Here is a 27,664-nt window from a genome sequence, read left to right as displayed (position 1 = left end):
TCTCGTCGTACTGGAGGTGATTTTATGTACCAGCAACACCCACCCCGAGCATCCTCAACAGACGCCATGCCCGACAACCACTTTGTCCACGAGCCTATTGCCATCATTGGCAGTGGCTGTCGCCTTCCTGGAGGAGCCAGCTCACCATCCAAGCTCTGGGAACTACTCCGAGACCCTCGCGATGTCCTGAGGAAGATCGACCGCTTCGATGTGGATGGCTTCTATCACCCCGAAGGCCGCCACCACGGCACAGCCAACGTGCAACATGCGCATCTGCTTGATGAGGACTTCCGCCTTTTTGACCCTGGCTTCTTTGGCATCAAGCCCGTCGAAGCAGAGTCTATCGACCCCCTTCAGCGCCTCCTACTCGAGACAGTGTACGAGTCGCTTGAAAACGCCGGCCTTCCCATAGAACGCCTCCACGGCTCTGATACGGCCTTTTACGCTGGTGTTATGGCCACCGACTACACCGACCTTCTCATGCGCGATGTCGATACTATACCCCAGTACTTTGCTACAGCTACCGCTAGGTCCATCATCTCTAACCGCGTCTCGTACGTTTTCGACTGGCATGGACCATCCATGACCATAGATACAGCTTGCTCGTCCAGCATGCTCGCTCTCCATGGCGCAGTAACCAGCCTCAGGACAGGCGAGTCCCGCGTGGCTGTGGCCGCCGGCGGCAACTTGATCCTTGGACCAGGTACGTTACCTCATATTCCCGTTCCGTCATTTAAAGGTACTTACACGTTGTGCTAGAACTCTTCATCGCCTTGAGCAAGGTGAACATGCTGTCTCCCCAGGGCCGGTCGGCTATGTGGGATGCGGGTGCCGACGGCTACGGTCGAGGCGAAGGCTTCGTCTCCATAGTTATGAAGAAGCTCAGTGATGCAATCGCAGACGGCGACCACATTGACTGCATCATTCGGGAGTCGGCCACCAACCAAGATGGCAGAACCATGGGCATCACTATGCCTAGCGCCCAGGCGCAGGCCGAGTTGATCAAAACGGCTTACGCCAACGTGGGCTTGGATCTGCGGTCCGCCAGCGACAGGCCCCAATTCTTCGAAGCGCACGGGACCGGCACCAAGGCCGGCGATCCTCAGGAAGCCGAAGCAATCCACACCGCTTTCTTTGGCGACGGCACTTTTGATACGGCGCCTCAAAGCCACCCGCTCTACGTCGGCGGCATCAAGACGGTGGTGGGCCACACAGAAGGCACGGCTGGTCTTTCGGGTTTACTGAAAGCCTCGCTATCGCTGCAGGCCGGCGTCATCCCACCAAATCTGCTGTTCCGCACACTGAATCCGGACCTTATTCCGTTTTACGGCCCCCTGGAAGTGCCCACAGCCGCCGTCCCCTGGCCGCCACTGGCCGAAGGAAGTCCCAGGAGAGCAAGCGTTAACAGTTTCGGTAAGCTTCATCTTTATCCTTGCTAGGCAGTTCCCATTTAACCATGGAACCAGGTTTTGGAGGGGCAAACACCCACGTTATCCTCGAAAGCCACACGCCCTCAGAGCACCCTCCCCACGCCGCGTCCTGGACGGATGCATCCTCTACCTTACCATTTGTCTTCTCTGCCAGTTCTGAGGCAGCGCTGCAAAGGTCACTGGTCTCCTACCAAGACTATCTTGCCAACAAACCCGGTGTCAACCTATCCAACCTCTCCTGGACTCTCAGGGCGCGTAGGTCGGCCCTACCCGTCAAGGTTGCCATATCCGCCTCAAACGTCGGTCAACTGCAAAATAAGATCCAGGAGAAGCTATCAAGCTTGGAGAGCGCCCCTGGCTCGGCGATCGGTATCCGCTCCAAGACGGGCGAGCGCAAAATCCTCGGCGTATTTACTGGCCAAGGAGCCCAGTGGGCCACCATGGGAAAGCAGTTGATCGATACCATTCCTCGCGCTAGGGACCTAGCCAACAAGCTGGATGGCGCGCTGCAGGCTTTGCCCCATCCTTACAAACCGTCTTGGAGCATCCTGGCAGAACTTTCCAGGGACTCTTCTTCCTCTCGGCTGCAGGAGGCCGCTTTCTCACAGCCGCTATGTACGGTCGTGCAGGTCATCCTTGTCGACCTCCTCCGCATCGCGGGGATCCAATTCTCCGCCGTGGTTGGACACTCTTCCGGCGAGATCTGCGCCGCCTACGCTGCGGGCTTTCTGTCCGCTGAGGACGCCACCAAGATTGCCTACCTTCGGGGCTATTTTGCCGGCTTGGCTAAGGGACGCTCGGGCGAAAAGGGCGCCATGATGGCTGTCGGTGCCTCGATGGAGGGTGCCCAGGAGCTTTGCGATCTCCCCGAGTTCCGTGGTAAAATTAAGGTAGCCGCGAGCAACTCGTCATCCAGTGTGACGCTATCCGGCGACGCCGAGGCCATCTCGCAGGCCAAGAGCGTTTTGGACGATCGTAAGACTTTTGCCAGGGCATTGAAAGTCGATACCGCGTACCACTCGCACCATATGCAGCCGTGTGCCGAGCCGTATGTCGAAGCCTTGGTTGCCGCGGGCATCACCCTGAAGTCACCAACGAGCGACTGTGTTTGGTACTCCAGCGTCCTCGATGGGGCGAAGGTCGAGTTGAACGACACCCTCGGTGGAACCTACTGGCGGGATAACATGGTCAACACCGTCCTCTTCTCTCAGGCCGTGACCGCCGCGGTGAACAACGGCGGCCCGTTTCACCTCGCTTTGGAAGTGGGTCCCCATCCTGCTCTGAAAGGCCCGGCTTCGCAAACACTCGCCGAGCTCGGCGTCGAAATTCCCTACTCTGGAGCACTGAAGCGCGGGGAGAGTGACTTCTTGGCCTTTTCTGATTGTCTAGGCTCCGTGTGGGCAAACCTTGGCGCGTCAGCCGTTGACTTCGAGGCTATCCATACCCTGCTTCCCGAAGCCGGTCGCCCGACTCTCCTCAAGAACTTGCCAACATATGCTTGGGACCATGACAAGCCATACTGGTACGAGTCTCGCAAGAGCAAACAATACCGTACCCGGTCACAAATCCCCCACGCCCTTCTTGGCACCAGGGCCGACGATGGAACCGGGATCGAGCTCCGTTGGCGAAACTTCCTTAGCGTCCAGGACCTCCCCTGGCTGGAAGGTCATCAGATCCAAAGCCAGGTCGTGTTCCCTGCGGCAGGGTACATCTCCATGGTTCTGGAGGCCGCTCAAATGATGGCCAAGGAGGAGGGACATGATATCCAGCTTCTCGAAGTCTGTGACCTCAATATTACCCGCGCACTTGTCTTCCCTGACGAAAAAGCTGGCATCGAAACCACAACGGCTCTCTCCAACATCACGGTCCAGGCCGATGCCATCACTGGGAACTTCGCCATCTCTGCGCACCTCTCCCGTGACGCAACACACCTCACCAAGGTCGCCGATGGTACAGTCCGCGTCGTCATCGGCTCATCGCCCTGTCCTCTAGCCCCACGGACTGCCACCCCTGCTCACTTGATTCCCATTGATTCCGACCGCTTCTACTTCTCTCTTCAAGATGTTGGCTACGGTTATACCCGAGAATTCCGAACTTGTTCCGACATGCGCCGCCGCCTTGATTTCTGCACCGGTTCAATTCAGAAGCCCGAGGACAATTCCCTGCTCGTACACCCTGGCGTACTGGACCAAGCCTTCCAGGCTCTGTTTGGGGCTTACTGCTGGCCTGGTGATGGCAGGTTCTGGACTCTATTCCTCCCCAAGAGCGTCCGCAAAATCACGGTTGATCTGCCGCAATACATTACGAAACATGACAGATTGGATTTTGATGCCTGGCTTGGGGATAGCCCATCCAAGGAGATGCGTGGCGACGTCTTCTTCTCGGGTGGAAACGAAACTGTCATTCAAGTTGAAGGTGCCAGCATGGTCTCGGTCAACCAAACTAGCGGCCGTGACGACCGCCCCATGTTCTTCGAGACCGTATGGGGCGTTGCTGCTCCCGATGGGGACCTTGCGGCTGCCGGCGAGCGGGCCACAGCCGAGGAGTGGGAAATGGCCGAGGCCTGCGAGCGCGTTGCCCACTACTACTGGCGCAAGCTCGATGAGACTCTAACGCCGTACGAGAGGGAGCATTGCGCTGAGAATCACAAGTACTTGCTTGCCGCGATCAAGCACTTGCTCGGCCGCCCGATGGACGGTAAACAGTCGTACCTCAAACCCGAGTGGCAAAATGACGACGAAAAGACTATTGAAGAATTGAGGGAGCGGTACCCCTCGTCCATCGATATCAAGCTCAGCGTGAGCGTGGGCCGTGCCCTGCCCGCCGTGCTGCGAGGCGAGACTACCATACTCGAGCACATGAGGCCAGATAACATGCTCGATGACTTTTATTCCCAGAGTCTCGGTCTACCTGCCTCCAACCGGTCCCTTGGCAAGATGGTTAAGCAGCTCACTCACCGCTATCCCCGGATGAACTTCATCGAGATCGGCGCAGGAACTGGCTCCTCAACCCAAGCCATCTTGGATGTCGTGGACAATGCCTACGCATCCTACACCTTTACCGACATCTCGAGCGGTTTCTTCGAGAAGGCTGCTGCCCGGTTTGAAGGCGCTGGCGACAAGATGATTTTCAAGACATTCGATGCCGAAAAGGACCCGGCCGATCAGGGGTATAAGCCCGGCTCCTACGACGTTGTCGTCGCTTCCAATGTCCTCCACGCTACCACCAACCTACACAATACCCTCCGGAATGTACGGGCGCTCCTCAAACCCGGCGGATTCCTCTTCCTCCTCGAGATTACCGACAACACCTCGATTCGCTACTCGTTCTCGATGGGCGGTCTCTCCGGTTGGTGGTTAGGCGTCAATGACGGCCGCCCGTATTCTCCCTGCATCACTCGGTCAAAGTGGAACCAGGCCCTGCGCAAGGCTGGCTTTGCCGGAGTTAGCGCAGTCACCCCTGCCCACGATATTCACCCCAACCCGTTCTCTGTGATTGCCTCTCAGGCGGTCGAGGAGAAGATGGACCAACTTCGCCGGCCTCTACTCAAGGTTCAGTTCCGTGGAGACACCACCACCAACGCCCCGTTGTACATCCTCGGCGGTCTTGATCTTGAAACCTCGAACATTGTGGAAGATATTGTTGCGATGGTCGAACACCATTTCCAAGAAGTCATCACCATCGACACACTGGAGGAGATCGTCGATGGCAATATGCAGCCAAACGCCACAGTCCTGAACCTGCTTGACTTGGACGGCCCCGTCTTCAAAGACATGACGCCAGCCCGGCTGAAGGCCCTGCAGGTCCTCATAGAGAGCACACAGCACCTCCTGTGGATCACTCACGCGCAAGAGCGAGAAAACCCCTGGTCCAACGCATCCGTCGGCTTCCTCCGCTCCGTCTCGGCAGAGCTGCCCATCCTCCGTGCCCAAATCCTCGACTTCGGCCTCGCCGAATCCCCCGCCGCCAACACCTCCCTCATTGCCGAATCCCTCCTGCGCTTGCTGGCCACCGGCCCCTGGGAACGCGACCCCCTGTTCAAGGACCAGATGCTCTGGACGACGGAGCCAGAACTCCGCTTCCACGGCGGCCGCCTGTGGATCCCGCGCGTCGTCGGCCACCGCGACAACGACGACCGCATCAACGCCCACCGCCGCAGCATCAAGCGCGAGGCGACCGGCGCCGCGGATGCGCCCGTCAAGCTACACGAGGAAGAAGATGGTGTCTGGGCGCTCCGCCAGCACTACGTCCCCAAGGCTATGCCGTCGGGGACGGGTCGCGCCGATGCGTGGATCTCTGTCCGCGTGCGCTATTCCACGCTGCGTGCGCTCGTGGCTGATGACGCCGGGTCGGCCCTGCTGCTGGTTGTTGGGCAGTTGGTTGAGACCGGCCGGTGGGTGGTTGCTCTTGCGGCGGAGCGGGCTTCGGTCGTGCAAGTGGACCGGGCCTGCGTGGTTGAACTGCCGGATGGATTCAGTGAGGACGCGGCGCTGGGGTTGCTCAAAGTGGTGTTGGCAGAAGGCTTGGCCGGCAGGATTGTGAAGCTGGCTGGCCGCCACGGCGGGCTTCTGTTGGTCCATGAGCCGGACGCGCCTTTGGTTCGTGCTTTGCTTTCGAGACAGAGCCAGAGCCAGGGGGGTTTCGAGGTCAAGTTCACGACGCAAGATCCGGCGAGGGCAAAGGATGGGGCCTGGATTTATTTGCACCCCCGACAGTCGGCACGGGCTGCTCGCCAGGTGCTCCCGAGCATTGCTTCCGCTTTCGTTTCTCTCTCTCAGAGAGATACTGTCGAGGAGCTCATTACTTCCGTCTTGCCGGCAAGCTGCCGGGTTTGGGACGCGGACTTTGTCTTCCAAAAGGAGTCCGCGGTACTCCCGACAACCTCGTGGGAAACTATCGGCGCCCAGCTTGCTCCCCTGGTGACGACAGCGGTTTCGGGCAATGTAACCGCCCAACTGTACTCTGCTGTAGATGCAGATGTTGCCTCGTTGGAAAGCCTGCAAGAAGGCTCGAGTCAAGCCCTTCGCCCGCTGACCTTGGTTGACTGGCAATTCTCGCCTTCTCTTTCACTCGAGGTGTCGCCGCCGCTCCCGTCCAAGATCTTCAAGTCCGACAAATCCTACATGCTAGTTGGAATGACAGGAGAGATGGGCCAATCTCTTTGCCGCTGGATGGTCCATCACGGCGCTGGTGCAGTGATCATGACCAGCCGCAACCCCAAGATTGACAAGGCCTGGATCGACGAGCTGGAGGCTATAGGCGCGAAGATCAAGGTTGCTGGTTTTGACGCGACCAGCCGCGATGCCTGGGTCAAGTTTGCGGCCGAGGTCAGACAGGATTTCCCCCCTCTGGCCGGCATCATCAACGGCGCTGTCGTCTTGCAGGATCAGTTCTTCCTCGAGATGGATATTAACGGCTTCAACGGGACATTGAAGCCTAAGGTCGATAGCACGATCCATCTCGACGAGGTGTTCCGCGACGACCCCTTGGACTTCTTCCTTGTCTTCTCTTCTCTGTCTTCCATCATCGGCAACCGCGGCCAGGCCAACTACAATGCCGCCAACGCCTTCATGACGTCGTTCGTACAACAGCGCCGGGCCCGCGGCCAGGCCGCCTCCGTTCTCCAGCTGGGCAGCGTCGTCGGCGTCGGCTTCCTCACGCGCGCCGGCGACGTCATGGAGCAGATCCTCGTCAAGTACGGCTACCTGCCCGTCTCCGAGGTTGACCTGCAGCACCTGGTCGCCCAATGCGTCATGGCCGGCCTCCCGGGCTCCGGCGAGAACCCCGACATCATCACTGGGCTGCGCTATGCGTACGAGGACGAAGACACGGGCGTGCACTGGGTCAACAACCCGCGATTTGCCCACATGGTGCTACCCCCCGAGAAGGAGTCTATCGACTCGGGCGATAAGAAGGTGGTCCTGTCCACCAGGGCCCAGCTGGCGGCAGCGGGCACCGAGTTGGAGGCTTGCAAGGCTCTCGAAGGTTGCTTCGGCGCGAAGCTCAGGGCGATGCTTCAGATGGATGAGGCCTCGTTCCGTGCCGATGCAGCTCTGATTGAGATGGGTGTGGATTCGCTGGTGGCTGTGGAGATCAGGTCTTGGTTCTTGAAGGAGGTCGACGTTGACATGGCAGTTCTGAAGATTTTGGGCGGCGCCTCAACCGTCGAACTATCCCAGTTTGCGGTGGAGAAGATGCCTAGGGACTTGCTCCCCGGCTTGGCTGAAGGCGCTGTGACTCCGTCGGACAATGCAGCTGCCCCTATCAAGGTTGAGGAGAAGCCGTCTGCTCCCGCTTCACCGGAAAGCGCGGGTAGCGACACAGGGAAGGACTTTGTGCATGTAAGTGTACAGTCAATTAGTCTTGCTGGGTAGTTGGCGTCCGAATTGACACCCCTTACTCGTCGCTTTTCATTTTCTATCCTTGCCAATTCTGTTGATACCACGAAATGAACCACTTAGAATCACAACACCAGTCTAACAAAGAGCACTACAGACGGATGCCCACCCCGAGTCGGAGACTACCAGCACCTCGCCCAGCGCGGGAAGTCCTACTCCATTTACTCCTGCCCGGGAACCACCGACTGAAAGCCCCCCATCATCGATCGGGGAGGAGGAGGTGATCGTCAAGAGGCCAGACCCGGAGGTCACCCGCCGCGTCAGGGTCTCGTCAGCCCAGTCTCGGTTCTGGTTCTTAAATATGTTCCTCTCTGACCGCACCTCTTCCAACGTGACGCTCTCTTACAATGTGCGCGGCCACGTCCGGGCTTCCGACCTCGCTAGGGCTGTGAAACAAACGACCAATGCACACGAGGCGCTCCGGACTTGCTTCATCGCGGACCGCGATTCGACTGAGAAGGCTTGGCAAGGGGTGATGCAAACTTCCAAGGTCGAACTCGACCACAGAACGGTAGTCACCGACGAGGAGATCTCGGCAGCCTATCAACAGGTCCGAAACACAGTATACGATCTCGGACAGGGCGAAACTATGCAGATTGTTCTGCTCTCCAAGAACCAGACTACCCACACCATCATCTTTGGATACCACCACATCGTGCTGGACGGCGTGGGTTTCACCGCATTTGTTGCTGACCTGGAACGGGCATACAAGGGTCAACGACCGTCTCCGCAGGGCCTCCAGTATGCCGACTTCTCAGAACAAGAAGGTGTCGCTATTGAAAAGGGCAGTTTGCAACAGAACCTCGCGTACTGGAAGAACAAATTCCAGGAGCTGCCGCCCCTTCTCCCCCTATTGCCCGTGGCCAACGTAACCACCAGACAAGCCGTCAGCACCTACGGTTCGAGTTATGTCGAACGTCGCCTCGATGCCAGACTCGCAGAGGGACTCAAAGCATGCTGCAAGAAGTTCCACGTCACATCGTCGCACGTTTACCTCGCAACCTTCCGCGTCATGCTGATGCGCCTCGCTGGCGTGGCTGACCTCTGCATTGGCCTGGCCGACGCCAACCGCCACGAGAGCAACGTCACGTCGACTGTTGGCCTGTTCTTGAACATGCTGCCTCTGAGGTTTAAGCAGTCATCCGAGGCTACATTCGGCGACATCTTAAAAGAAACCCGTGGCGCCGTTTACGAAGGCCTTGGACATGCCGGTGTGCCCTTCGATGAGCTGTTGCAAGCTCTCCAGGTCCCGCGTTCGTCAAGTAACAGTCCTCTGTTCCAGGCCTTCTTTGATTATCACCGGGGTGCACAGGAGAAGCTCGACTTTGCCGACACTACGTGGGAGAATGCAGACAGGAACCCGGGCGAGAGGGCCTACGATATTACCCTGGACGTCATCGAGGGCAGCGCTGGCTCGTTAGTTTCTCTAATTGGCCAGGAGTACCTCTATGGCCTCCCCGAAATGCAAAAGTTGCTCGACTGCTACCTTACGCTGTTGGAGCAGCTTGTCAACAACCCCTCCATGCTGCCGTCCGCTGCGAGGCTTTTCGGGGAGAACCAGGTTCAGGCTGCCCTGGATTTGGGCTGCGGTTCACGTCTGGAATTTGAATGGGCCCCTACATTGGGGCATCGAGTCGAGGAAATCTGCCGCCAGTTTCCTCACGCCGTCGCCATCCGAGATGGTGGTGTTTCCAACTTGACCTACCACGACTTAAAGAACAAAGCATGGGCGATCCGGGAGCAGCTCCTGGCGGGAGGGGTGAAACCTGGGGACCGCGTTGCCGTGTTGCAAGAGGCAACCCCCGATTGGATATGCTCTGTCATTGCCATCTTTTGGGCGGGAGCTGTTTACGTGCCGATGGTTCTCCTGAATCCGGTACCACGGCTCATGGCCATCATCCAAGCAGCCAAACCGACAGCGATCTTGGCTCACGATGCAACCTCCCACCTAATCCCAAAGCTGGAGGCAGGGAATATCGCGACAGTGAACGTGAACCGCTTATCCTCGACGGTATCTGCACCCGCGACCACCGTTCCCGTTTTGGCGTCGGGTGAGGACCCGGCTGTCATCCTATTTACCAGCGGCAGCACCGGCACACCCAAAGGCATTGTGCTACGGCACAGGAACCTTGTGAACCACATTGAAGGCTACGTCAAGACATGGAACATTGGCCGTGAGGTTGTTCTCCAGCAGAGCGCCTTCTCATTCGATCTCTCAATCGGGCAGATATTCACGGCCCTAGCTATGGGCGGAATTCTCGTGGTAGCCCCTGAGGAGACCAGGCGCGATCCCGCGATGCTTGCCAGTCTCATCCGCCGGGAGAAGGTTACATGGACACTCCTTACCCCCTCAGAGTATGCGGGTGTCCTCCAGTCGGCTCCGGATGAGCTACGAAGCGCCTCGTCTTGGCAACACGCCCTTGCCTGCGGGGAGGCCCTCACACCGAGGCTGGTCCGCGAGTTTGCCGCACTGGGGCATCAGACTGTTCGGTTGTACAACTGCTACGGACCCGCCGAGGCCATCATTTCCGCAACCATGGCTGAGATACATCTCCGTGATGGCGATGTCAACGGCGCCGTGCCGGTGGGACGTCCCAATGCCAACTATTCGATCCGCATCATCGATGAGCATCGTAACCTCGTGCCGCAAGGATTCCCGGGCGAGATCCTGATCGGCGGTTGTGGAGTTGGCGTCGGGTACCTTGACGAAGAACAACTCACGAACGACAAGTTTCTACCTAACAAGTTCGTGTCGACCTGGGATGTTAAGCACGGCTGGAACGTTTCCTACAGAACCGGCGACGTTGGCCGCCTTCGCCCGGACGGGACGCTCATGCACGAGGGACGACTGGAGGGGGACAGCCAAGTCAAGATCCGCGGTTTCCGAGTCGACCTTCTCGATATCGAGTCCACCCTTCTGAATGAATCCACGGGCATCATCGCAGATGCTGTGATAACAATGCGAAGCGAAGCGCAGGTCCTTGTGGCACACGTCATCTTTGTCAAGGGCCAGCTTCCGTCGGAAGGTCAGAGCGCGTACCTGAGCGAGCTACTCGCCTCTCTGCCTCTACCGGCGTACATGAAGCCGACCGTGGCTGTTCCCGTCGATGAATTCCCGAAGAACCCTCACGGCAAGAAGGATCGCCGCGCCATCGTTGCACTCCCCCTTCCACAAACCATGAATTCGCCCGCCACTAATGGCACTGGTATCCCCACAGCTTTGAGCCCGGTGGAGGCAAGGCTTGCTGAGGCGTGGTTCGAAATTCTTCCTCCCGACTTTACCCAGCTGTCCGCCATCACCGGCCAAACCGACTTCTTCGCCGTGGGTGGCAACTCGCTACTTCTTGTCAAACTCCAGGCCCGCATCCGCGCCGCTTTCAACGTGTCTCTGCCGCTCATTCAACTTCTCGATGTCAGTGTCTTGTCCACGATGGCTACACTTGTGGAGGCTTCTCGTGTTGTCGACACGGTAGACTGGGAGCAAGAAACCGCCTTGGATGCTGAACTGCTTGATATCGCCAGCCGGCCACCAGTATCCTCAGTGAAGACCGCAGACAAGACAATCGTCCTTACTGGTGCCACCGGATACTTTGGTCCGTACCTCCTTGAACAACTGATCTCCGATCCAGCCGTCACCGCCATCCACTGCGTTGCCGTCCGGGCCGAGAAACAGTCCGACGCCGAAGCCCGCCTGCCCAAGTCCATAACCACCAACACCAAAGTCACCGTCTACCCCGGCGACCTCGGCCACCCCCTTTTGGGCCTCCCACAAGCTGTGTTCTCCGAGCTTAGCAACACGGCCGACCTCATCATCCACTCGGGCGCGCGCCGCTCCTTCTGGGACTCATACTACTCGTTGCGCGACACCAACGTGGCCTCCACCCGCACCCTCCTCCACCTATCCGCACCGCGCCGCGTCCCCATCCACTTCCTCTCCACCAGCGGCGTGCTCCTCCTCTCGGACGCCACCAATCCCTACCTCACCACCACCACTACCACCACCCAGAAACCCCAAACCCCATCTCTCCGCCACACCCCGCCACCCACCGACGGGTCCGACGGCTATGTCGCCTCCAAATGGGCCAGCGAGGTGCTCCTCGAGCGCGCCGCGCACGCGCTGCGTCTCCCCATCGCCGTGCACCGCTTCACACCGCGGCCCGGGCCGGTGGCCTCTGCTGCGGACGCCGGTCTCGGACAGGGATCCGCCGCTTCTGTGGCTGCTGCCGCCGCGCTGGAGGATTTGATCGCGCCGACGACGGCGCTAGGTGCGCTGCCCGAGCGCAGCACGTGGTCGGGTCGGTTTGATGTGGTGCGGAGTGCGGTGCTGGCGGGGGCGGTGGTGGGTGCGGAGCTGGGGAGTGGTGGGAGTGAAGAAGGGGCGGTGCAGTTTGTGCATCATGCGGGTGAGGCGGCGCTGACGCCGGGGGAGATGTTTGACTTCTTTAAGGCGAGGCTTGGGAAGGTGGTGAAGAGGAGGATGGGGCTGCTGGAGTGGGTTGGGGCGATTAAGAGGGAGGGATATGGGTGGCTGTTTTCGACGCATGATTTGGCGTTGACGAGGCGGGAGAATGGGGTGGAGACGAGGTTGGTGAATCGGCGCTGAGATGATGGGGAAAGGAGTTAAGGTTGCTTTTGACGAAGGCGTTTTTTGATAGAGATGTGATTGGGTAGGTAGTGGAAGGGTAAACCACTATCAACTTGAATCACTATGGAATGTACCCAGATAAGGTAGTCAGTATGGAATGTAATTATACTCATTACCTGTTTTGCCTACCCATCCAATTCCGCGAACGCAATGCCCGAGTCCGCAGACTCCTTTAGCCTGATTTCTTTAGCTTCAAGGAGGACCGGGTGGTGACCGTCAAGACGGCAATATTTACTGTCATCAAGCCATATAAACTATGGCCCGAAGCTACTTACTATGTCAAGCCCACAATTTGGATTCGGGACATGGACTGATAATACTGGATCACACGCAGGAACGGACTCTATGCCCCCCCCTTACAGCATCGGCAGCTTTAGTGGTCATTGGGCTGTTTTGTTTCTTATCTGATTAATGTCATATTCTGATACCCGTTAAGCAGGCAGATAACTTTTAGGTGCAAATTATTTTCCTTGGTCACCTTCATAACCCCCGAGCAGGCAACAACTTCACCTCATGCTTCCCCATCCTGTTGACTACCTCAAGCGTGCTCAGCCTTCTCCCCATTTACAGCCACCGCATTGCTGCCATCCTTGGGCGTCTCAAACTTCTGGCGCTTGGCCTCCTCGGCGTCAAGCCCAGTCTTGGTAACCTCGTGCGAGGTCATGAGCTCCTTCTTGCGGATACCGAACGAAAGAAGGAAACCAACAAAGATCAGCACCGTGTAGAAGATCCACATCTTGGACATGGCGTCAGAGAAGGCTGTGGCGTAGGCGGCGCGCTGCGGCTCCGTGAAATCGTCGGTTAACCCGAACCCGGAGATGGCGCCGCCATTGACCAGCCGGTGCACAACGTCGCCTGGGATCCCCGAGTCCTCCAAATCGGCGGTGTGGCTGCTCAGCATGCTTTGGAAGATGACCTGCCCCAGCACGACGCTCATGGCGGTGGCTAGGTTGCGCACAAAGTTGAGCGTGCCCGTAGCGACGCCGATGTCCTCCGGGGCGACGAGTGCCTGGATGGCAATGACCAGCGTCTGCATGTTAGCGCCGATACCAGCCGCGAGCAGAATCTGGAAGATGATGATGCGCGGCCAGTCACGCGTCGGGCCGAAAGTGACCATCAGGCCAAGGGCTAGCGTGAAGAGAGCCATGCTGCCGCGGATGATCCATAGATAGTGACCGGTGCGCTGGATGACGATGCCCATGATGATGCCGGACAGGGTGAAGGAGATGGCGATGGCCAGCATCCAGACGCCGGACTGGATGGGAGTGGCGCCCAGCGCGGCCTGGAAGTAGAGCGGAAGGAAGAAAATTGGCGCGATAAATCCTGCGCCGTGACAGAAGACGACGCCAAAGGTGCAGGAGCGGGACAATCCGGCAAAGATGCGGCGGGGGATGACGGGGTAACGCGCATACCGCTCGTAGATGCCGAACAAGACGTAGGCGACGATGCCGAAGACGATGAGGCAAATGACGAAGGCGGAACCCCACGGGTGAGAGACACCGCCGGAGTCAAGGCCGATCAGGAACATAAGGGTGGCGCCGACGATCAGAACGGAACCCACCCAGTCGATGGCGATGAGGCCTTTGACGAGGGGCGTCTTTGGGTTGTGGATGTGTAGGAAGATAATTGTGATGATGAGTGACAGGGCGTCGAAAGGCAGGTTGAACCAGAAGCACCATCTCCAAGTCGCGCGCTCAGTGAAAACGCCGCCTGTTGGTCAAGTCAGCTTACTCCTACTCTACCAGTCCCAACTCCCAAAGTTGGGCATCTCATCCTCAACTCACCGATAACAGGTCCGATGGCGGTGGAAACAGCCCAGACAGCACCGTAGATTCCGTAAAAGAGACCGCGTTCTCGCTGGCTGAACATATCACCCACGGAAATCTCGACGAGGGTGATGAGACCGCCACCACCCGTGCCCTGGACGGCACGGGCGGCAATGAGCATGACGAGACTGTTGGATAGAGCAGCAACCAAGCTTCCAACGAGGAAAATTACGTTGGCAACGATGAGGATGGGCTTTCGGCCAAATATGTCGCTCACCTTGCTCCAAAACGGCGAGGTGGCTGAGAGGGCTAGGAGGTAGGCAGAACCAATCCAGGCAAAACCGGCGTCCGAGGCGTTGAGCTCCTTGGTGATTGTTGGCATGGCCGGAGTAATGATGACGGAGTCAATGGCAGCCAGGAAGACGGCCAGGCACAAAGCGATGAGGATCAGGGTCAGCTGCATCGGTGTGTGGGCAGGCGGTTCCGACGCGTCAGGCGCGTCCGGCGTGCTGGGCCCATCTTGCGAATCCGCCGGCTTGGTGGCATTACCGACGGCATCGGTGGCCTGGGGCTGGGATTGGGAGGACGATGAGGACCTCATCTCCTTCTCCGCAGATGCGGAGGACATGATTGTGTTGTTGTTATGGAGGTGATGGTCGTGGCGATGGTAATGGTGTTGATGGTAGTGGCAGTGATTAAGAGATGGGTATACGGGAGACAGCTGGTGGAAAACTGAGTTGGAGGAAGAAATTCGCAAGACAAGAGCATTGAAAAGGGATGGACTGCAGTACCTCGAGTCCACAATGAAGTTGAAGATGGTTGGGCAGACGAGGCCGATGGATGTTGTGTCCCCAGTCTTCGATATTGGCTGACAAACTCTGAGACACTCCGATCCTAACGTTGGCCCTGATTTCCAATCCCAAGAGAAAAAGTTCTGATCGGGACTTGCTTTGGTCGGCGGTAGTTGCTTTGGGCGTTCACGTTGTCTTCGGACCGGAGACATGTAAGTCGGACACTTTCCCAAAGCGGAAATAAGTAGCCGACTCGCGGCCGATAACCCAGGTCGATAACCCTAACCCCGGGTTGAGCCATTCATGATCGATCAGTTACCGTAATGGCAATGTTACGGATACTACATCGGCTGTGTGCGAGGGTTTGGAATTTGCCAAAGAGCCGAGCCTCATTCGGGTATGTCCATAGTCGCCAAAACGGACATTCCAACACCGACAGTATGTGTCATCATGGGGTTTCTTAGCGGATATACCTTTACATGGGTTCCCTATGAGCCGCGAGGCCAAAATAAGACTACCAGAAACTACACGTATAGAACGTATCTCTGGATCAGGGTATATCGTATTTGTCATTTCCATGTAGAGGCCACTTTGCTTTTCCGGTTTCAACATGACCTCCCAACACAAACAACAAGACGGATCATCCGAGACACAACCGCTTTTGGCACCAGCGCCGGGTGCTAACGAGCATACTACCGACAACCGCAGCCCATGGCATGATGCCCCCGTCCCGAATGGGTCATTCGGCACGCTGGGAGGTGATGACCATATGGGGATTAAAGCCGATGTCAATGTATCAAGCGCCAGGGCTAGGTTGAAGTTTATCTTCCCAGCTCTCGCCATCGGTGTAAGTTATTCTTCAGTCCGCTTCCATGAAAACGACACCCTCATTTCTGACACTCGAGACAGATATTCCTGGCCGCTGGCGACCAAACAATAATTGTCTCGAGCTATGGCCGTATCGGAAGCGATCTCGATGAGCTGGATAAAACAGCCTGGCTGGCCACGGCATACCTTTGCACTACGACCGCATTCCAGCCGCTCTATGGCAAACTAGGTGATATTTTTGGCCGCAAGGCCTGTCTCCTCTTTGCCTACTCTGTTTTTGGGTTAGGGGCTCTATTCTGCGGACTGGCGGGCACCATGACGCACCTGATCGTCGCGAGGGTATGATTCCTCCACAAAACAAAACAAAGCAAAGCGGCATGCTAAGTACCTACTATCTGAACCAGGCTCTGACGGGCATTGGCGCCGGAGGCATCATCACGGTGGCGTCAATCCTCCTCAGCGACATCGTCACGCTAGAGGAGCGCGGTATCTGGCAGGGCTATGTCAACATGGTCTTCGCCTGCGGTGCGGGACTGGGGGCGCCCCTCGGAGGTATCCTGACAGACGCGATCGGATGGAGGTGGGCATTTATTGGGCAGGGTCCGCTCTGCGCCATTGCCATCCTCCTCGTTGCCGTTCTCCTCCAGCTCCCCCCACCCGCCGGCACCACTTCCAGCACCAAACCCACCTCCACCAAAACCAAACTTGCCCAAGTCGACTTCCTCGGCGCCACAACTCTCATCACCTCCTTAACAACCCTCCTCCTCTACCTCGACCTCCTCGCGAGCACCCCCAGATGGACAACGCACCTCTATCTCCTCGCCAGCGCCCTCTTACTCCTCGCCTTCCTCTACACCGAACACACGCTGACCGCCCACCCGCTCACGCCTCTCCACTTACTCTTCGGCCGCCCCTTCCTCGGCGCCTACCTCGCCCTGGCGTTCGGCAACGTCGCCTGGTACGGCGTGCTCTTTTACGTGCCGCTGCTGTACCAGGCCACGGCGGGCCATTTCTCGGCGTCGGCCGCCGGCGCCCTGCTGTTGCCGGGCATTGCGTCGGGCGTGGTCGGCGGGTTTGTGGGCGGGGCGGTGCTGCGTCGGAGGCGGGGGAAGGGGTTCCGCGCGCTGGCGTTGGCGGCCTACCCGCTGGTGGGGATGGCGTGTGTTGGGGTGGCGGTGGGGGCTGGAGTCATGTTTTGGGCGGGAAGCGGTGGTGGTGAAGAGGGTTTGTTATCGGTTGCGGGTGTGGTGTGGGGGATGAGTGGGAGTTTGTTGGTGGGTGGGTTGGGGAATGGTGCGGGCATGACGGCCACGCTGGTGGCGGTCGTGGCGGTGGCGACCCCGGAGGACCAGGCGGTGGTCACGGCGTGTGTGTACCTCTATCGCCAGCTGGGCGCCACGGTCGGGCTGGCGGTCATCTCGCTCGTGTTTCGCCGGGTGCTTGCGGCGGCGTTGGTTCGTCTCCTTGGCGGTGGTGCCGACGTTGACGAGGTTGTGCGGCACGTGCTCGAATCGTTGGATTATTTGCAGCGACTGCCAGCAGAAACGCGCGTGGTTGTTGAGCAGGCGTATGGCGAGGCCTGCCGAGCTGCGTTGCTGTTATGCGCGGGCCTCGCTGTCTGCGCCATTGTGTGTTCGTGTTTCATCAAGGAGCAGAGACAAAGTGGCAGGGGGGTGATGTTGCCTGTGCCGATAGTCGAATAGAATAAGTACAGAACGAATGAAAACCACAAACCCAGTTATTCGGGCTCGGGCGCGACGAGTGACATGTCAAATGATCTGCCAAGATCCTCCCCAGGCGGTTAATGCGCAATATACCGGTATTCCGAGACCAAAATTTACCGTTGGGAGGCCCATTCTTAAAATAGCACTCGCGTTAAGTGTATACTGGATACTTATGGAACCCCCTTACATGTTTAGAAAGAGCTTATATACGATCCCGTATAATGATTGATGCCAAACGTACGAATCCGTTCCTATATGTAGCTCACCGCCGGCCATTGATCTCTCCTTGGTATTGAACAAAACCCCGAGTGTTAACATGACTCAGATACTCTATTTGTACTACTTTCCCAGATCCATGGCGTTGTGTGCGAGGGCACCCTTACACTAAGAGGTTCGAAGGCCATGCCACTGAGTAGGCCTCGGAAAAGAGCGACAGTGCCCACGATGTGGCTAGCACCGTAAGTATGCTTTGACTAGCCCGAGAAGACCCGAGATTTGCAGGATGCCAGAACCTGAGTTGTCTTAGACTAGACCCGGTGTAATGGTTTTGTTGGAACCGGAGTGGGCGGCCATGGCAGAAAATGACCGAGGCGATGTGGCCGGTTCCAGTTTCTCCATTTCTGCCCGCATTGTGCTATTAGGAGTTAAGGCCGTGAACCACCGAGGCACACCCAAGAAAACCTCTTCTCCCTGCTCCCGTCACACAGTTTGAACTACGCTTTCCCTCAAACCTATCCTCTTCTTAGCCACCTTTTGCCAAATTGTTGCAGGTATAGGTTATTCGTTTATCGCTGCGTCATATCCAGCACTGTTGGGTTTACAGCAGCGTGACGTTTTGTCATCTTATTGTCATAGGGTATGGTGTTGTCTTGTACATAGCGTCCAACACGCCTCTCCGACGCGCAGGAGCCCAGGTTACGGTGGCTACGGGCTCGAGCAGCATCGACGGAACAAAGGAAGCTCACCAGGACCGACAAGCTGGGCGCACATGACGCAATCATCCACAGCCCCGGGTTTTTCTCGGGATGGAATTTGCGGGGAGGCTGGCATCACTGGCCCATTTTGCTGCCAGCACCCTTCTACGATGCCGGTTAATGGAAAGGACTTGCGGCTAGCCCAATGGCTGGCGTATGTCTCCGCGAGCATGCTCGTGGGCGGCAACCGAGGGTCGACGGAAACGGAGATACCTCTCAGCATATCACTCTAACCGTAATCATTGTGAGGTGCAGAATGTGCATGTTTGCGACAGCAAATGCACGTCTCCGGCCCAAGGTTATTGCTTTGTTCGGCTGGGTGCCTGCGAGTATTGGGGAAGACGGGCGGGACTTCGGCGCCGGGTCGGATCGCGGTCGGCGTTGATCTCTTTGTGCTGCTTACTGGGGTAAAGGGAGCCGTACCGAATCCGGGCGGGTATTCCACGACCTGAAAAGGGAGGTAGGCGGCTGTGGTAACGGGGGATCTGAAGTTACAAGACCTGCCCTTCGCCGAATTCGCTGGGGTACGTGGTATCGAGGCCCCTGAGAAGCGGGTAGGTCTCGGAACGGTACTGCTCGCACAATTTGAAAATATCTAGCCTGGCGTTTACAAAGCAGCTGCAATTGGGCTTTGGGGGACGCCCTGCCTCGTGACGAGCCTAAAGGTGAAGCTGTACCACACAATAATGGTTCCTCTCTGCGTCGTGCTCATCCATGTTGTGAAACAGACCCGAACCCGGGAGGGTCCAGACCATTCCGCCTCAACGCCCCTGGACAATATCCGACAGTTGCACGACCGGATCGCCTCGTTTTTCTTTATCATAAAAATAAGAAGCTATCTGGGGGGCACCGGTGGGACCGTTAAAATCCTTGCTATGTATCCTTTGATCCGGGCTTGCTCTCGGCAGATGTCATTCCCCGGTCGGAGTACTGTGCTGTTGCTTTGTTGATAAGAAGGTTTACCTGTGGCCCTTGAAAACCCACCGAAAACAGCACATTAAAGCTGGCCCCGGAACCTGTTACCGAACCCCCCAAATCAACCTTTGACTGCATGATGATGCGGTGGCACATCTATACGTTCGGGAAACATGCGCCTATCCTATTCATCTAGGTAACGTGGATGCATGCAGCTCGGACATTTCCCATGGCCACTGTGTGGTCCCCGCTGGCGCATCCGAGCATCTGGTCCGGTTTTTGTTTGAGTTGCTTCGGGGCCTATTTATGTCATGGTTCAGCTCCTTGATGCCCTAGTGGTCCCTTCCGCTTTCCTTATGAGAGGTCACACATCGCACACAAAACCCACATCTCTACACAGTTCACCATTTGCCCGGAAAAGCTTCCCATCATGAGTCCCTCGAGCTCTAGACCCCACCGCATGCTCTCCTTCGCCTCTGAGGCAGGGCAAAATGGCTCGCCGACCAGGCTTCCCATGTTGACCAAGCCGTTGACGAAACGCAACAATATTGTGGCAGCGTTAGGAGAGTTTGTCGGCACATTCTTGTTCTTATTCTTCGCTTTTGCCGGAACCCAGGTCGCCAACACTCCCGCGCCAGCCCCAGCAAATGGAAGTGACACTCCTTTGCCCAACACGTCCAACCTCATGTTCATCTCCCTGGCCTTTGGCCTGAGTTTGATGGCCAATGTTTGGGCATTCTACCGAGTCACCGGGGGATTGTTTAACCCGGCGGCAAGTACCTCTCCCCGGCAATGACCCACCCCTGCTCAACTAACTGTTGTGAAGGTCGCTCTCGCGCTTTTTCTTGTTGGCGGTCTTTCCCTCGTCCGCCTCGCCGTCGTCGTTATCGCCCAATTCCTCGGGGGCATCGCCGCCGCAGCGGTCGTCTCGGCCCTGTTCCCCGGCCCAATGACCGTCGCAACCACGCTTGGTGGAGGAGCGAGCATTTCCCAAGGCTTGTTCATCGAGATGTTCCTCACCGCCCAACTTGTTTTCGTCATTATCATGCTTGCAGCCGAGAAGCACAAGTCGACCTTTTTGGCTCCTATTGGAATCGGGATCACCTTTTTCCTGGCCGAGCTAGTTGGTTTGTCACCACTGGACCTTGCGATAAGGTTGGGGTTGCTGACTGTTAATTTCTCGGCAGGTGTTTACTTTACTGGCGGCTCATTGAATCCGGCTCGATCTCTGGGGCCGGCGGTCGTCAATCATAGCTTTCCGGGCTACTTTTGGATCTATTGGCTTGGTCCGCTTCTTGGATCGCTGCTGGCGTGCGGTTTCTACGTCTTGCTCAAGTATTTGAGGTGGAAGGAGTGCAATCCTGGTCAGGATTGGTGAGTGTCGTCCTAGCCCAAACCCCGAGGGTTGGGTTGAGTTGAAGTCGATGTAACTAACTCACTCGCAAATAGGGACGATGCAGAGAAACAGGAATCCGAGAAACATCTGACCGGGAAAGATGCTTCCAGCCACAGTGAAAGCCCCAACAATGGCACAGCTGTAGAGGAGGATCATAGGGCAGATGCACGAACAGAGGTTTGACGTGGTACGGTTTCAGGCGAGGGGTTTAGCCCACATGATAGTAGCCGCTGGGAACTCAAAAGAAAGCCTCCATTGTTGGCATGCTGGATGCGTGGGAATATTCGTGGCGGAAACGGGACATTGTTGCAGGCTAAATGGGGGGCCGTTCCCGCTATTCTCGTCGGCCGATTAATAGCTTGTTGTATTGTCAAATGGAATTGTAATTATGAGCCATGGAGACAGACTCCTGTTCATAAAAACCGTGCGATTGTATTGCTCTAGTCTTGACATACAAAACATGGCTCCTTCAACGCCACTCTGCGCCCACACCTCCAACTGGCCCATGAGCTCCTTTACTGGGGGTCACAGTACCCGAACTGAGGCTGACAGCCCACAATGTACGGACAATACTGGTCACCATCTCCACAAAACCCAAACTGACTACAGCATCGCCCGAACCTCGACCCGAGACAGTTCACGTTGTTCCCGCACCTGCCGTCGGTGCTAGACGTTTGGCCGGCAGGAAGTGTCACAGAAGGCGAAGAGGATGTCGTCCTGGAAGAGGTGGTCGTGGTGGTCGTGGTGCTGACCCTCGTGGAGGTCGGCCGTGTTGTGGGAGGGCTGGAGGTAGGTCCGCCACCACCGCCGGATGTGGTGGTGCCGTTGGTAATGGGGTTCCCGGGTTGACCAGGGATTCCGAGGCATGCGCCGAAGTCGCTCTGGCAGCCGGCACCGCAGAATTCGATGGAGGAACCACACCAGAAGAACTGAGAGCAGCAGGGTCCGTAGTTGGGGTTGCCAATGCACATGGTGTTGTTGCCGCACATGCCATTTTGGGTGACCTCGAGATCACCCGATGGGACTGGAATTGTGACGGATGTCGACGTAGTGGGTGGCTTGACTGAGGTGGAACTCGGGGTCGTCGTAGGCGGGACTGGGGTTGTCGTAGGCGGGGCCGGGGTTGAGCTCGTAGTAGGGCGGGCAGACGTTGTCGGGACCGCTCTCGGCCATCCGCAGGTGCCGTACTGGGTTTGGCAGTCAAACAGAGGGTGGCAGTGGTCGACTGAGTCCCCGCAGAAGCCATAGCTGGAGCAACAGAGATCGCCGGGGCATCTCCCGAACTGGGCTCCGCATTGTTGATCTCCCTGGCGCGCACCGAGCGCCGAAAGCTCGCTGCGGTATCGACCGTTAGCCCTTGTGAGGCGGCGCCTCCCGGCCATCATTGCCACTTCGGCATCCTCTTTTGCCCCGGCCGGGCTGGCGCTAAGGGCACCGGTCCAGCACAGGGCAGCTGCTAGGGCGATGTAAACGGATCTCATCGTGTCGACGGCCTGTTAAGTCCGTGCGGTTATGCAAAGGTGGCAGGGCGCGCGGGATCGACGACAAGGCAGGTCGCAGATCGGCGGCATAGGGGGGTATTGTGGGACATTTGAAGCCCTTTCATTTTCACATCCTGCCACTCATCAATCGTATGCCAACTACCCCAAGGTCGGTTGCCGGCCGTAGATCAGGAACCCGCAGGAAGGGTCAGGCTGTTTAGACTGAGGAGAGGTGCCAATGCGCCCTGAAATTAATATAAAGAGCAAAAGGGTAACAGCAAACACTATCCGGAGCATTGCTCGAGTATAACAAGAGAAACCGTGAATGAGGCTAAATGACAGGCTGCCGATTTTACCGAGCTGAGTGACCGCCGTCTGCAGGAACGGCAGCAGTTATTCCGTCTCGGTGCGACTGAAAACCACCTTGGCGGTAACCCGACAAAGCACCGCACTTTGAGAAGTTAGAGAGGAGTCCTCGGCATTCGAACGTGTGTCGGCATGGGCCGCATGAGGGGCCCAAGGGGAGTGAGAAAGGGGGGGTTGGCCAGTGGCAGGAATAAGCCCGAGAGCTCGTTCCCGACTGCTACGGTGACACTGCCAGGGTACGTAGAGCTCGCTTCCATACATTTGTGGTGTGGAAGACCTGATTGGCGATTCTAGAACGCACGTAGCGCCATGTACCACGCTTCTTCAGGCCTATTCGAGTTGTGGTTCTGACCGAAAATGGTCTGGGCAATAAATAACCATCCTGTTACCGTCACTTTCCCCTTGACCTGGACCATGAATCCGAATGATAGTTTCTGCTTCCGGAGCTTCACTACACGCGAGGTGCTGATCGGTCATCTCCGCAGTTGTAAATTTCCTGCCAACAGCGTCAAGGATACCACACTCTAGATTTCATCGGGTTAATGGTGTGGGATGAATCGGGTTGAATCCCCGAGAGCACATCCAATATTACCACCCTGGCCGTATTTCCTGGTCGACTTTCGACTTACCCGCCTTGCTGTTGGACGGTAATTCCCCGCTCACCAGGTCACTGTTCAACTTCAGAGGCTGCTTTGATCCGCGGTTAGGGTTGAGTACCTGCCCGGTGGCTTCAGGCTTTGGAACGCCGCCGTGTATCCGGCGGCGGCAATAGGCCTCGGTAGAACCAGCGGATGTCGTCCGCCACGCCGGGCTGCTGGACCCTTCACGTGGTACCGTGGGACATCAACATATTAATAGCGACTGGAGGTCGCGGGGATGGATGCGCACTTTGCCGAACGATCCGAGACTACATCTTAGGTCGGGTGATGGTTGCCGCCCTCCTCCGCTGAGGGGGGGAACACTTTCCATTTCTGTCAAGAACTGTCAGCGCCAGATCTCATCGCGCAAGTTGGCATCATGATGCGGTTGCGGATTGGATAAAATGGGTTTCTGTTGCTCAAGATCACAAACTCGGAGAAATTGAGACAGATGAATGGGCCTACAAGAACAACTTGGAGCGGTTGAAATGGGTCCCGCAGGGGGGTTCAAGCTCCACCGCCGCGGGTGACGACCGGAACACGCCGCGAAGATGGGCAGGATAACGAGAAAAGACGTGAAATAATTGGGGCGAACCGCGACAAAACTCGGCTCACTCATGTGGATAGGGCAATGAATAAATAATCTGGTTAACTACCTAAGCCACTGAGCTCGTCCTCCCTCAAACAGTCAAACTAGTTAGCCAGGACGGACCAACGGGTGCACCGAACTGCCTGGGAGGCGTCCGGCCGGTGTGAGCCCTTGCTAAATGGAGGCGGCGAGGTCCGGCTTGCCCCTCCGTATTACATCAACGCCGTCGATAATGACCGGGGGCTCTCGCGAAAAAAGAAAATAGCGTCCCAACGATGACCCAAGTGGCGAAAAGGAAAAGTAACGCAGAGATCCATGGTGGCGGCAATCATGCCGATCCATCCCAACCATGTAATGAACCCCGTGGTGAGCAGGGCTTCCTTCTCAATGCCCTAGGACATCCTAAATGGAGTACTGGTTCCACTCCCCGATGTATTCATGGATGAAGTACTCGGGCATGTCAAACGAATACTCCACTCCCGCCTCCGCATAGCAAGCTGCTACCTCCTCCCTGCGGTATGGGGCAAAATCATGGGAATGCCGCGTTATGTGATGCCAGTCATCGAAGATATCCTCTCCCTCCTCCAACGGCACTGGGTACTCGCATTTGTTGACGGACTCCAGAATGCCCGCACCCTCGGGCAAGCCCTGAAGAATAACTCTCTTTAGGTTGGGGAGCTTGCCGTCGGGATGGCACTCGCGTGGGATATTCGTGACCTCCTGTAGGTGGATGGCGTAAATGCTCACAACCTCGAAGGACTCGATACTACGGGGGAGGAAATTGATGAGCCGGAGGAAGCGAGGCTCGTGGACGGGCTCTTCCTCGACGGCGTTTTCATCAGCGGGATTTCCGTCGGTGGAGTTTCCGGTGCCAGTGTTTTCATCGCTGGCGATTTGATCGCCGGTGGTTTGATCGCCGGGGTTGTCGTCGCCAGTGTTGTCGTCGCCGGGGTTGTCATCTCCGGGGTTTTCGTCGTTATCGTTCCCGTCGTCAGTGCTCCCGTCGCTGGTGTTTCCGTCGCGGAGGAGTACGCGCGGAAATACGGTGGGGTAGTAAATGTTATCGGCGCTAATGATGAGGCGGCGAAGGGCAGTGAAGGCCTTGAAGGAGGGAACGGTCGTGAAGGCTGTCCGACCGGGGATGTTGGCGTAGTAAACTGCATATGTGGTATCGATGTGTATCGTTTCCAGGGTCTCGTGCATGCTGCACCGCTCGAGTAGGTGGACGACTTTGTAAGCTTGGACTTTGGCGCTCCGCATGACGTTGTCGTACAACCCAGGAGGTATAGTGAACCGAAAGTACTTGAGGTTCTCGGGATTGCAGCACAACAATATACTAGTTATGCCGCTGCCGCTAGTGGCATCTAGGTAGAGGGCCGTGATATTCTTGAGGGCAGGCCGACAGATGTCTCTAGCCTTCTGCCCGGACATGAGATGGTCGCCGCCGCGGATCTCAAGATTGCGTGCGTTGGAAACGTGAGAGAGGATACCAACAATTTTGTTCATATCGACGACGCATTTTGTTGACCGACGGTGGGGATTCTCGTTGCTGCTGTCGAGTCGTAGGGTCTCGACCTCGGGTAGCAAGCTGTCGGGGTGCTTGCCCCGGCTGGCCTGGATGGTCTCATTGCCAACGGTCTCTGGGCCCGGAAGACGCAACTCGGGGAAGACGGCGAGGGGCCACTCGCTGAGAATGGCGACAGCTTTGGCCTTCTTTGCCAACTTGAAGAGCAGGAAAGCGTTTAGGCGGGAGTTAGCGATGCGTGGCTATCGCACAAATGTTAGCTAAGACTCATCCCATCCCGCGTAGTGTGTCAATGGGCAAACTTACAATGGCGACAGGGGCGTCACCAGACATCCAGAACTGGGAGCTGCCGTAAAAGTCACCCAAGGAAAAGAAAGAGTCCTCAATTGGAGGGAGCTGTTCAAAAGGGGCGAGCAGGCGTTGCTCTCCCTCCCTGCTCAAGAAGTCGAGCCTGGCCATCTCCGCAAGCCCGGTCAGTTCTTTCAGCGTCTCGGCCGCTTGGGGGGTGCCCAACTCCCGCAGGACACACTGGCGGTGGCTGTCTTTGTCGCGATTTCCCTAGTCAACCATGTCAGTGCCTTAGCACCGAACAAACCCCAAGTGCTTCGGGTAAAGGGAGACGCCATTACAAGCGTTGTGGAAGACGGTGACAAGCGAAAGGGCGGGTAGTAGTGTAGGTAAATTGACATACCAGGCGGATGACACGGATGTTGTCCCCGAGCTGGGGGCGGTCGAGGAGGGTGCGGACAAGGAGGGGGAGGGAGTTACGGCGGCCGCAGAAGACGTGGAGTCGGGTGGCTTGAGCCAGCCGACCGATGCGCAAATTGACCCAGGTCAGCGAAGCCAGAGTACCGAAGTACTCCGGCCCCTCGAAACTGTCGGGCAGCTCGAAGCCACCCAGGCAGTCCTCCCCAGCGCAGTGGGGGCAGAACTGCGAGCAGATTCTGCCCAACACCACGTCAGGGAGCCCAAGGATTCCGCAGCTTTGCGCCATCCTGGCGAAGAAAGGCGGCGGCAAGGAGAGCAAGGAAAGAAAAAAAGGCAAAGAAGAAAGAAGGAAACCGCAAAGATTGCGTCGGGGACGACGGGGAGAGGGGAGTGGCGGCGGGGGCGAACAACAGCAGCGAGGGTGGAAGGCACCCAAGAAAAGTGGTGAAGGGGGGCAGGTGAAAAAAAGGTTGTTGTTGTGCAGTGGGGGAAAAAGCTGAGAGAGAGGTGCCCGTATGAGAGGGTGAATTTATTGCTGCGACGAAAGCTACTGATTCAACCTCCAAATCACTTGTGAAAGCGGGTCCTTTCTATTCACTAGACAAAACAATGCTAATGCTCTCAATAAATGATGGAAATTCACCTCCATTCATTCTCACTTGTGCCGGGGTAGTCGTCCCGATTTGGCAAGCAAACCGGGGTGTGCCGGCGTTCACGGCAGGAGCAGTCCCTGGAGTTCGGCAGTCATTGCCAGGCCCCACAACGCCGGCCTCCTGCCCCCGGCCACCTCCGGGCTCCCCCGGGACGCCCTCCAAACCTGCAGCGCAGCTGCATCAACCCCAAAGAATGTTTGTTGCCTGCAACTGAGTAGTATGTGGTTCTGAGCAGCTGTTTATTCCTTTGTGGGCCGAATTGGGCATTGTGAGTCACATTTTCATTTAACATCTTGTTTGCACAAGGAGAGGATCCCAAGTCTGCATTAAGTTCAATGATGCAGGATGATGGCTTGATGTGGTTGGTTCGCTAAATGAAGAGGAGGTCCAAATCCAAATGTGCATGCCGAGAGACCCTCGACGGCAGCAACAAAACCGAAAGTAATTCGGCAACCTCAACAACCTGACTTGCCCGACTGCCTTGGCTCGGCTCCGTTCCTTCGCTCGATTCCTTACCTTTTAGACTTGACACACCCCTTGGAGCCCGTGTGTGTTTCAGCAATGGTATATTTGCCGCCTTGGTATTGGTTAATGGGTTAATTTTGCCGTTTAGGGAATCGGCCATGCAAGACTTCATTCGTCTTTCTGAGGCTGGCCAAATGTCAAGGGAACAGGGCTGAGTGGCTGAGTAAAGTGGACTGGGGGAGAGCCCGTCAATGGCCGGATCGGAGCGGGTGCCGACTACCGCTTTGGGGAGTCGGAGTGGCTCAAGGTCAAGGTTAGCTCACGCCTCGAACTCGAGATAACGATTTGATACAAAATGCGTCAAGGTCAGGT

General features: G+C 57.1%; 7 protein-coding genes across 7 annotated transcripts; 3 read left to right on the top strand and 4 right to left on the bottom strand.

The window, feature by feature from the left end:
* Window positions 1-66: 66 nt before the first annotated feature.
* Window positions 67-12,787, top strand: F5144DRAFT_655621 (uncharacterized protein; the record flags this gene model as incomplete). The annotated part of the gene is made up of 6 exons (XM_066793133.1): window positions 67-554; window positions 612-703; window positions 760-1,413; window positions 1,467-7,771; window positions 7,926-12,412; window positions 12,664-12,787. 6 exons carry the CDS (start codon window positions 67-69, stop codon window positions 12,785-12,787), a joined length of 12,150 nt encoding a protein of 4,049 aa, XP_066642310.1.
* Window positions 12,788-12,886: 99 nt separating this feature from the next.
* F5144DRAFT_631966 (major facilitator superfamily-domain-containing protein) lies at window positions 12,887-15,193 on the bottom strand. The gene is made up of 2 exons (XM_066792476.1): window positions 14,258-15,193; window positions 12,887-14,183 (listed from the first exon to the last, which is right to left on the bottom strand). The coding sequence occupies exons 1-2, from the start codon at window positions 14,865-14,867 to the stop codon at window positions 13,012-13,014; spliced, it is 1,782 nt and encodes a 593-aa protein (XP_066642309.1). The 5' UTR covers window positions 14,868-15,193; the 3' UTR covers window positions 12,887-13,011.
* Window positions 15,194-15,640: 447 nt separating this feature from the next.
* Window positions 15,641-17,561, top strand: F5144DRAFT_655617 (major facilitator superfamily protein; the record flags this gene model as incomplete). Its single annotated transcript, XM_066793132.1, has 3 exons — window positions 15,641-15,877; window positions 15,940-16,197; window positions 16,263-17,561. 3 exons carry the CDS (start codon window positions 15,641-15,643, stop codon window positions 17,559-17,561), a joined length of 1,794 nt encoding a protein of 597 aa, XP_066642308.1.
* Window positions 17,562-19,448: 1,887 nt separating this feature from the next.
* On the top strand, window positions 19,449-21,248 carry F5144DRAFT_537736 (aquaporin-like protein). The gene is made up of 4 exons (XM_066787081.1): window positions 19,449-20,243; window positions 20,298-20,598; window positions 20,659-20,845; window positions 20,921-21,248. The coding sequence occupies exons 1-4, from the start codon at window positions 19,902-19,904 to the stop codon at window positions 21,048-21,050; spliced, it is 960 nt and encodes a 319-aa protein (XP_066642307.1). The 5' UTR covers window positions 19,449-19,901; the 3' UTR covers window positions 21,051-21,248.
* Window positions 21,249-21,256: 8 nt separating this feature from the next.
* F5144DRAFT_328916 (uncharacterized protein) lies at window positions 21,257-22,545 on the bottom strand. Its single transcript, XM_066784118.1, has one exon. It carries the CDS (start codon window positions 22,346-22,348, stop codon window positions 21,383-21,385), a length of 966 nt encoding a protein of 321 aa, XP_066642306.1. The 5' UTR covers window positions 22,349-22,545; the 3' UTR covers window positions 21,257-21,382.
* Window positions 22,546-23,516: 971 nt separating this feature from the next.
* F5144DRAFT_580491 (uncharacterized protein) lies at window positions 23,517-24,073 on the bottom strand. Its single transcript, XM_066789378.1, has one exon. It carries the CDS (start codon window positions 23,969-23,971, stop codon window positions 23,699-23,701), a length of 273 nt encoding a protein of 90 aa, XP_066642305.1. The 5' UTR covers window positions 23,972-24,073; the 3' UTR covers window positions 23,517-23,698.
* A 103-nt stretch (window positions 24,074-24,176) lies between these two features.
* On the bottom strand, window positions 24,177-26,641 carry F5144DRAFT_631962 (uncharacterized protein). Its single transcript, XM_066792475.1, has 3 exons — window positions 26,158-26,641; window positions 25,773-26,024; window positions 24,177-25,708 (listed from the first exon to the last, which is right to left on the bottom strand). Exons 1-3 carry the CDS (start codon window positions 26,458-26,460, stop codon window positions 24,344-24,346), a joined length of 1,920 nt encoding a protein of 639 aa, XP_066642304.1. The 5' UTR covers window positions 26,461-26,641; the 3' UTR covers window positions 24,177-24,343.
* Window positions 26,642-27,664: the final 1,023 nt, after the last annotated feature.

This window comes from Chaetomium tenue, assembly GCF_020726465.1.
Source record: "Chaetomium tenue strain MPI-SDFR-AT-0079 chromosome Unknown F5144scaffold_5, whole genome shotgun sequence".
NCBI lineage: Eukaryota > Fungi > Ascomycota > Sordariomycetes > Sordariales > Chaetomiaceae > Chaetomium > Chaetomium tenue.
Note: the sequence above shows the minus strand (reverse complement) of the source record. Positions and strands in the feature narration are given on the sequence as shown.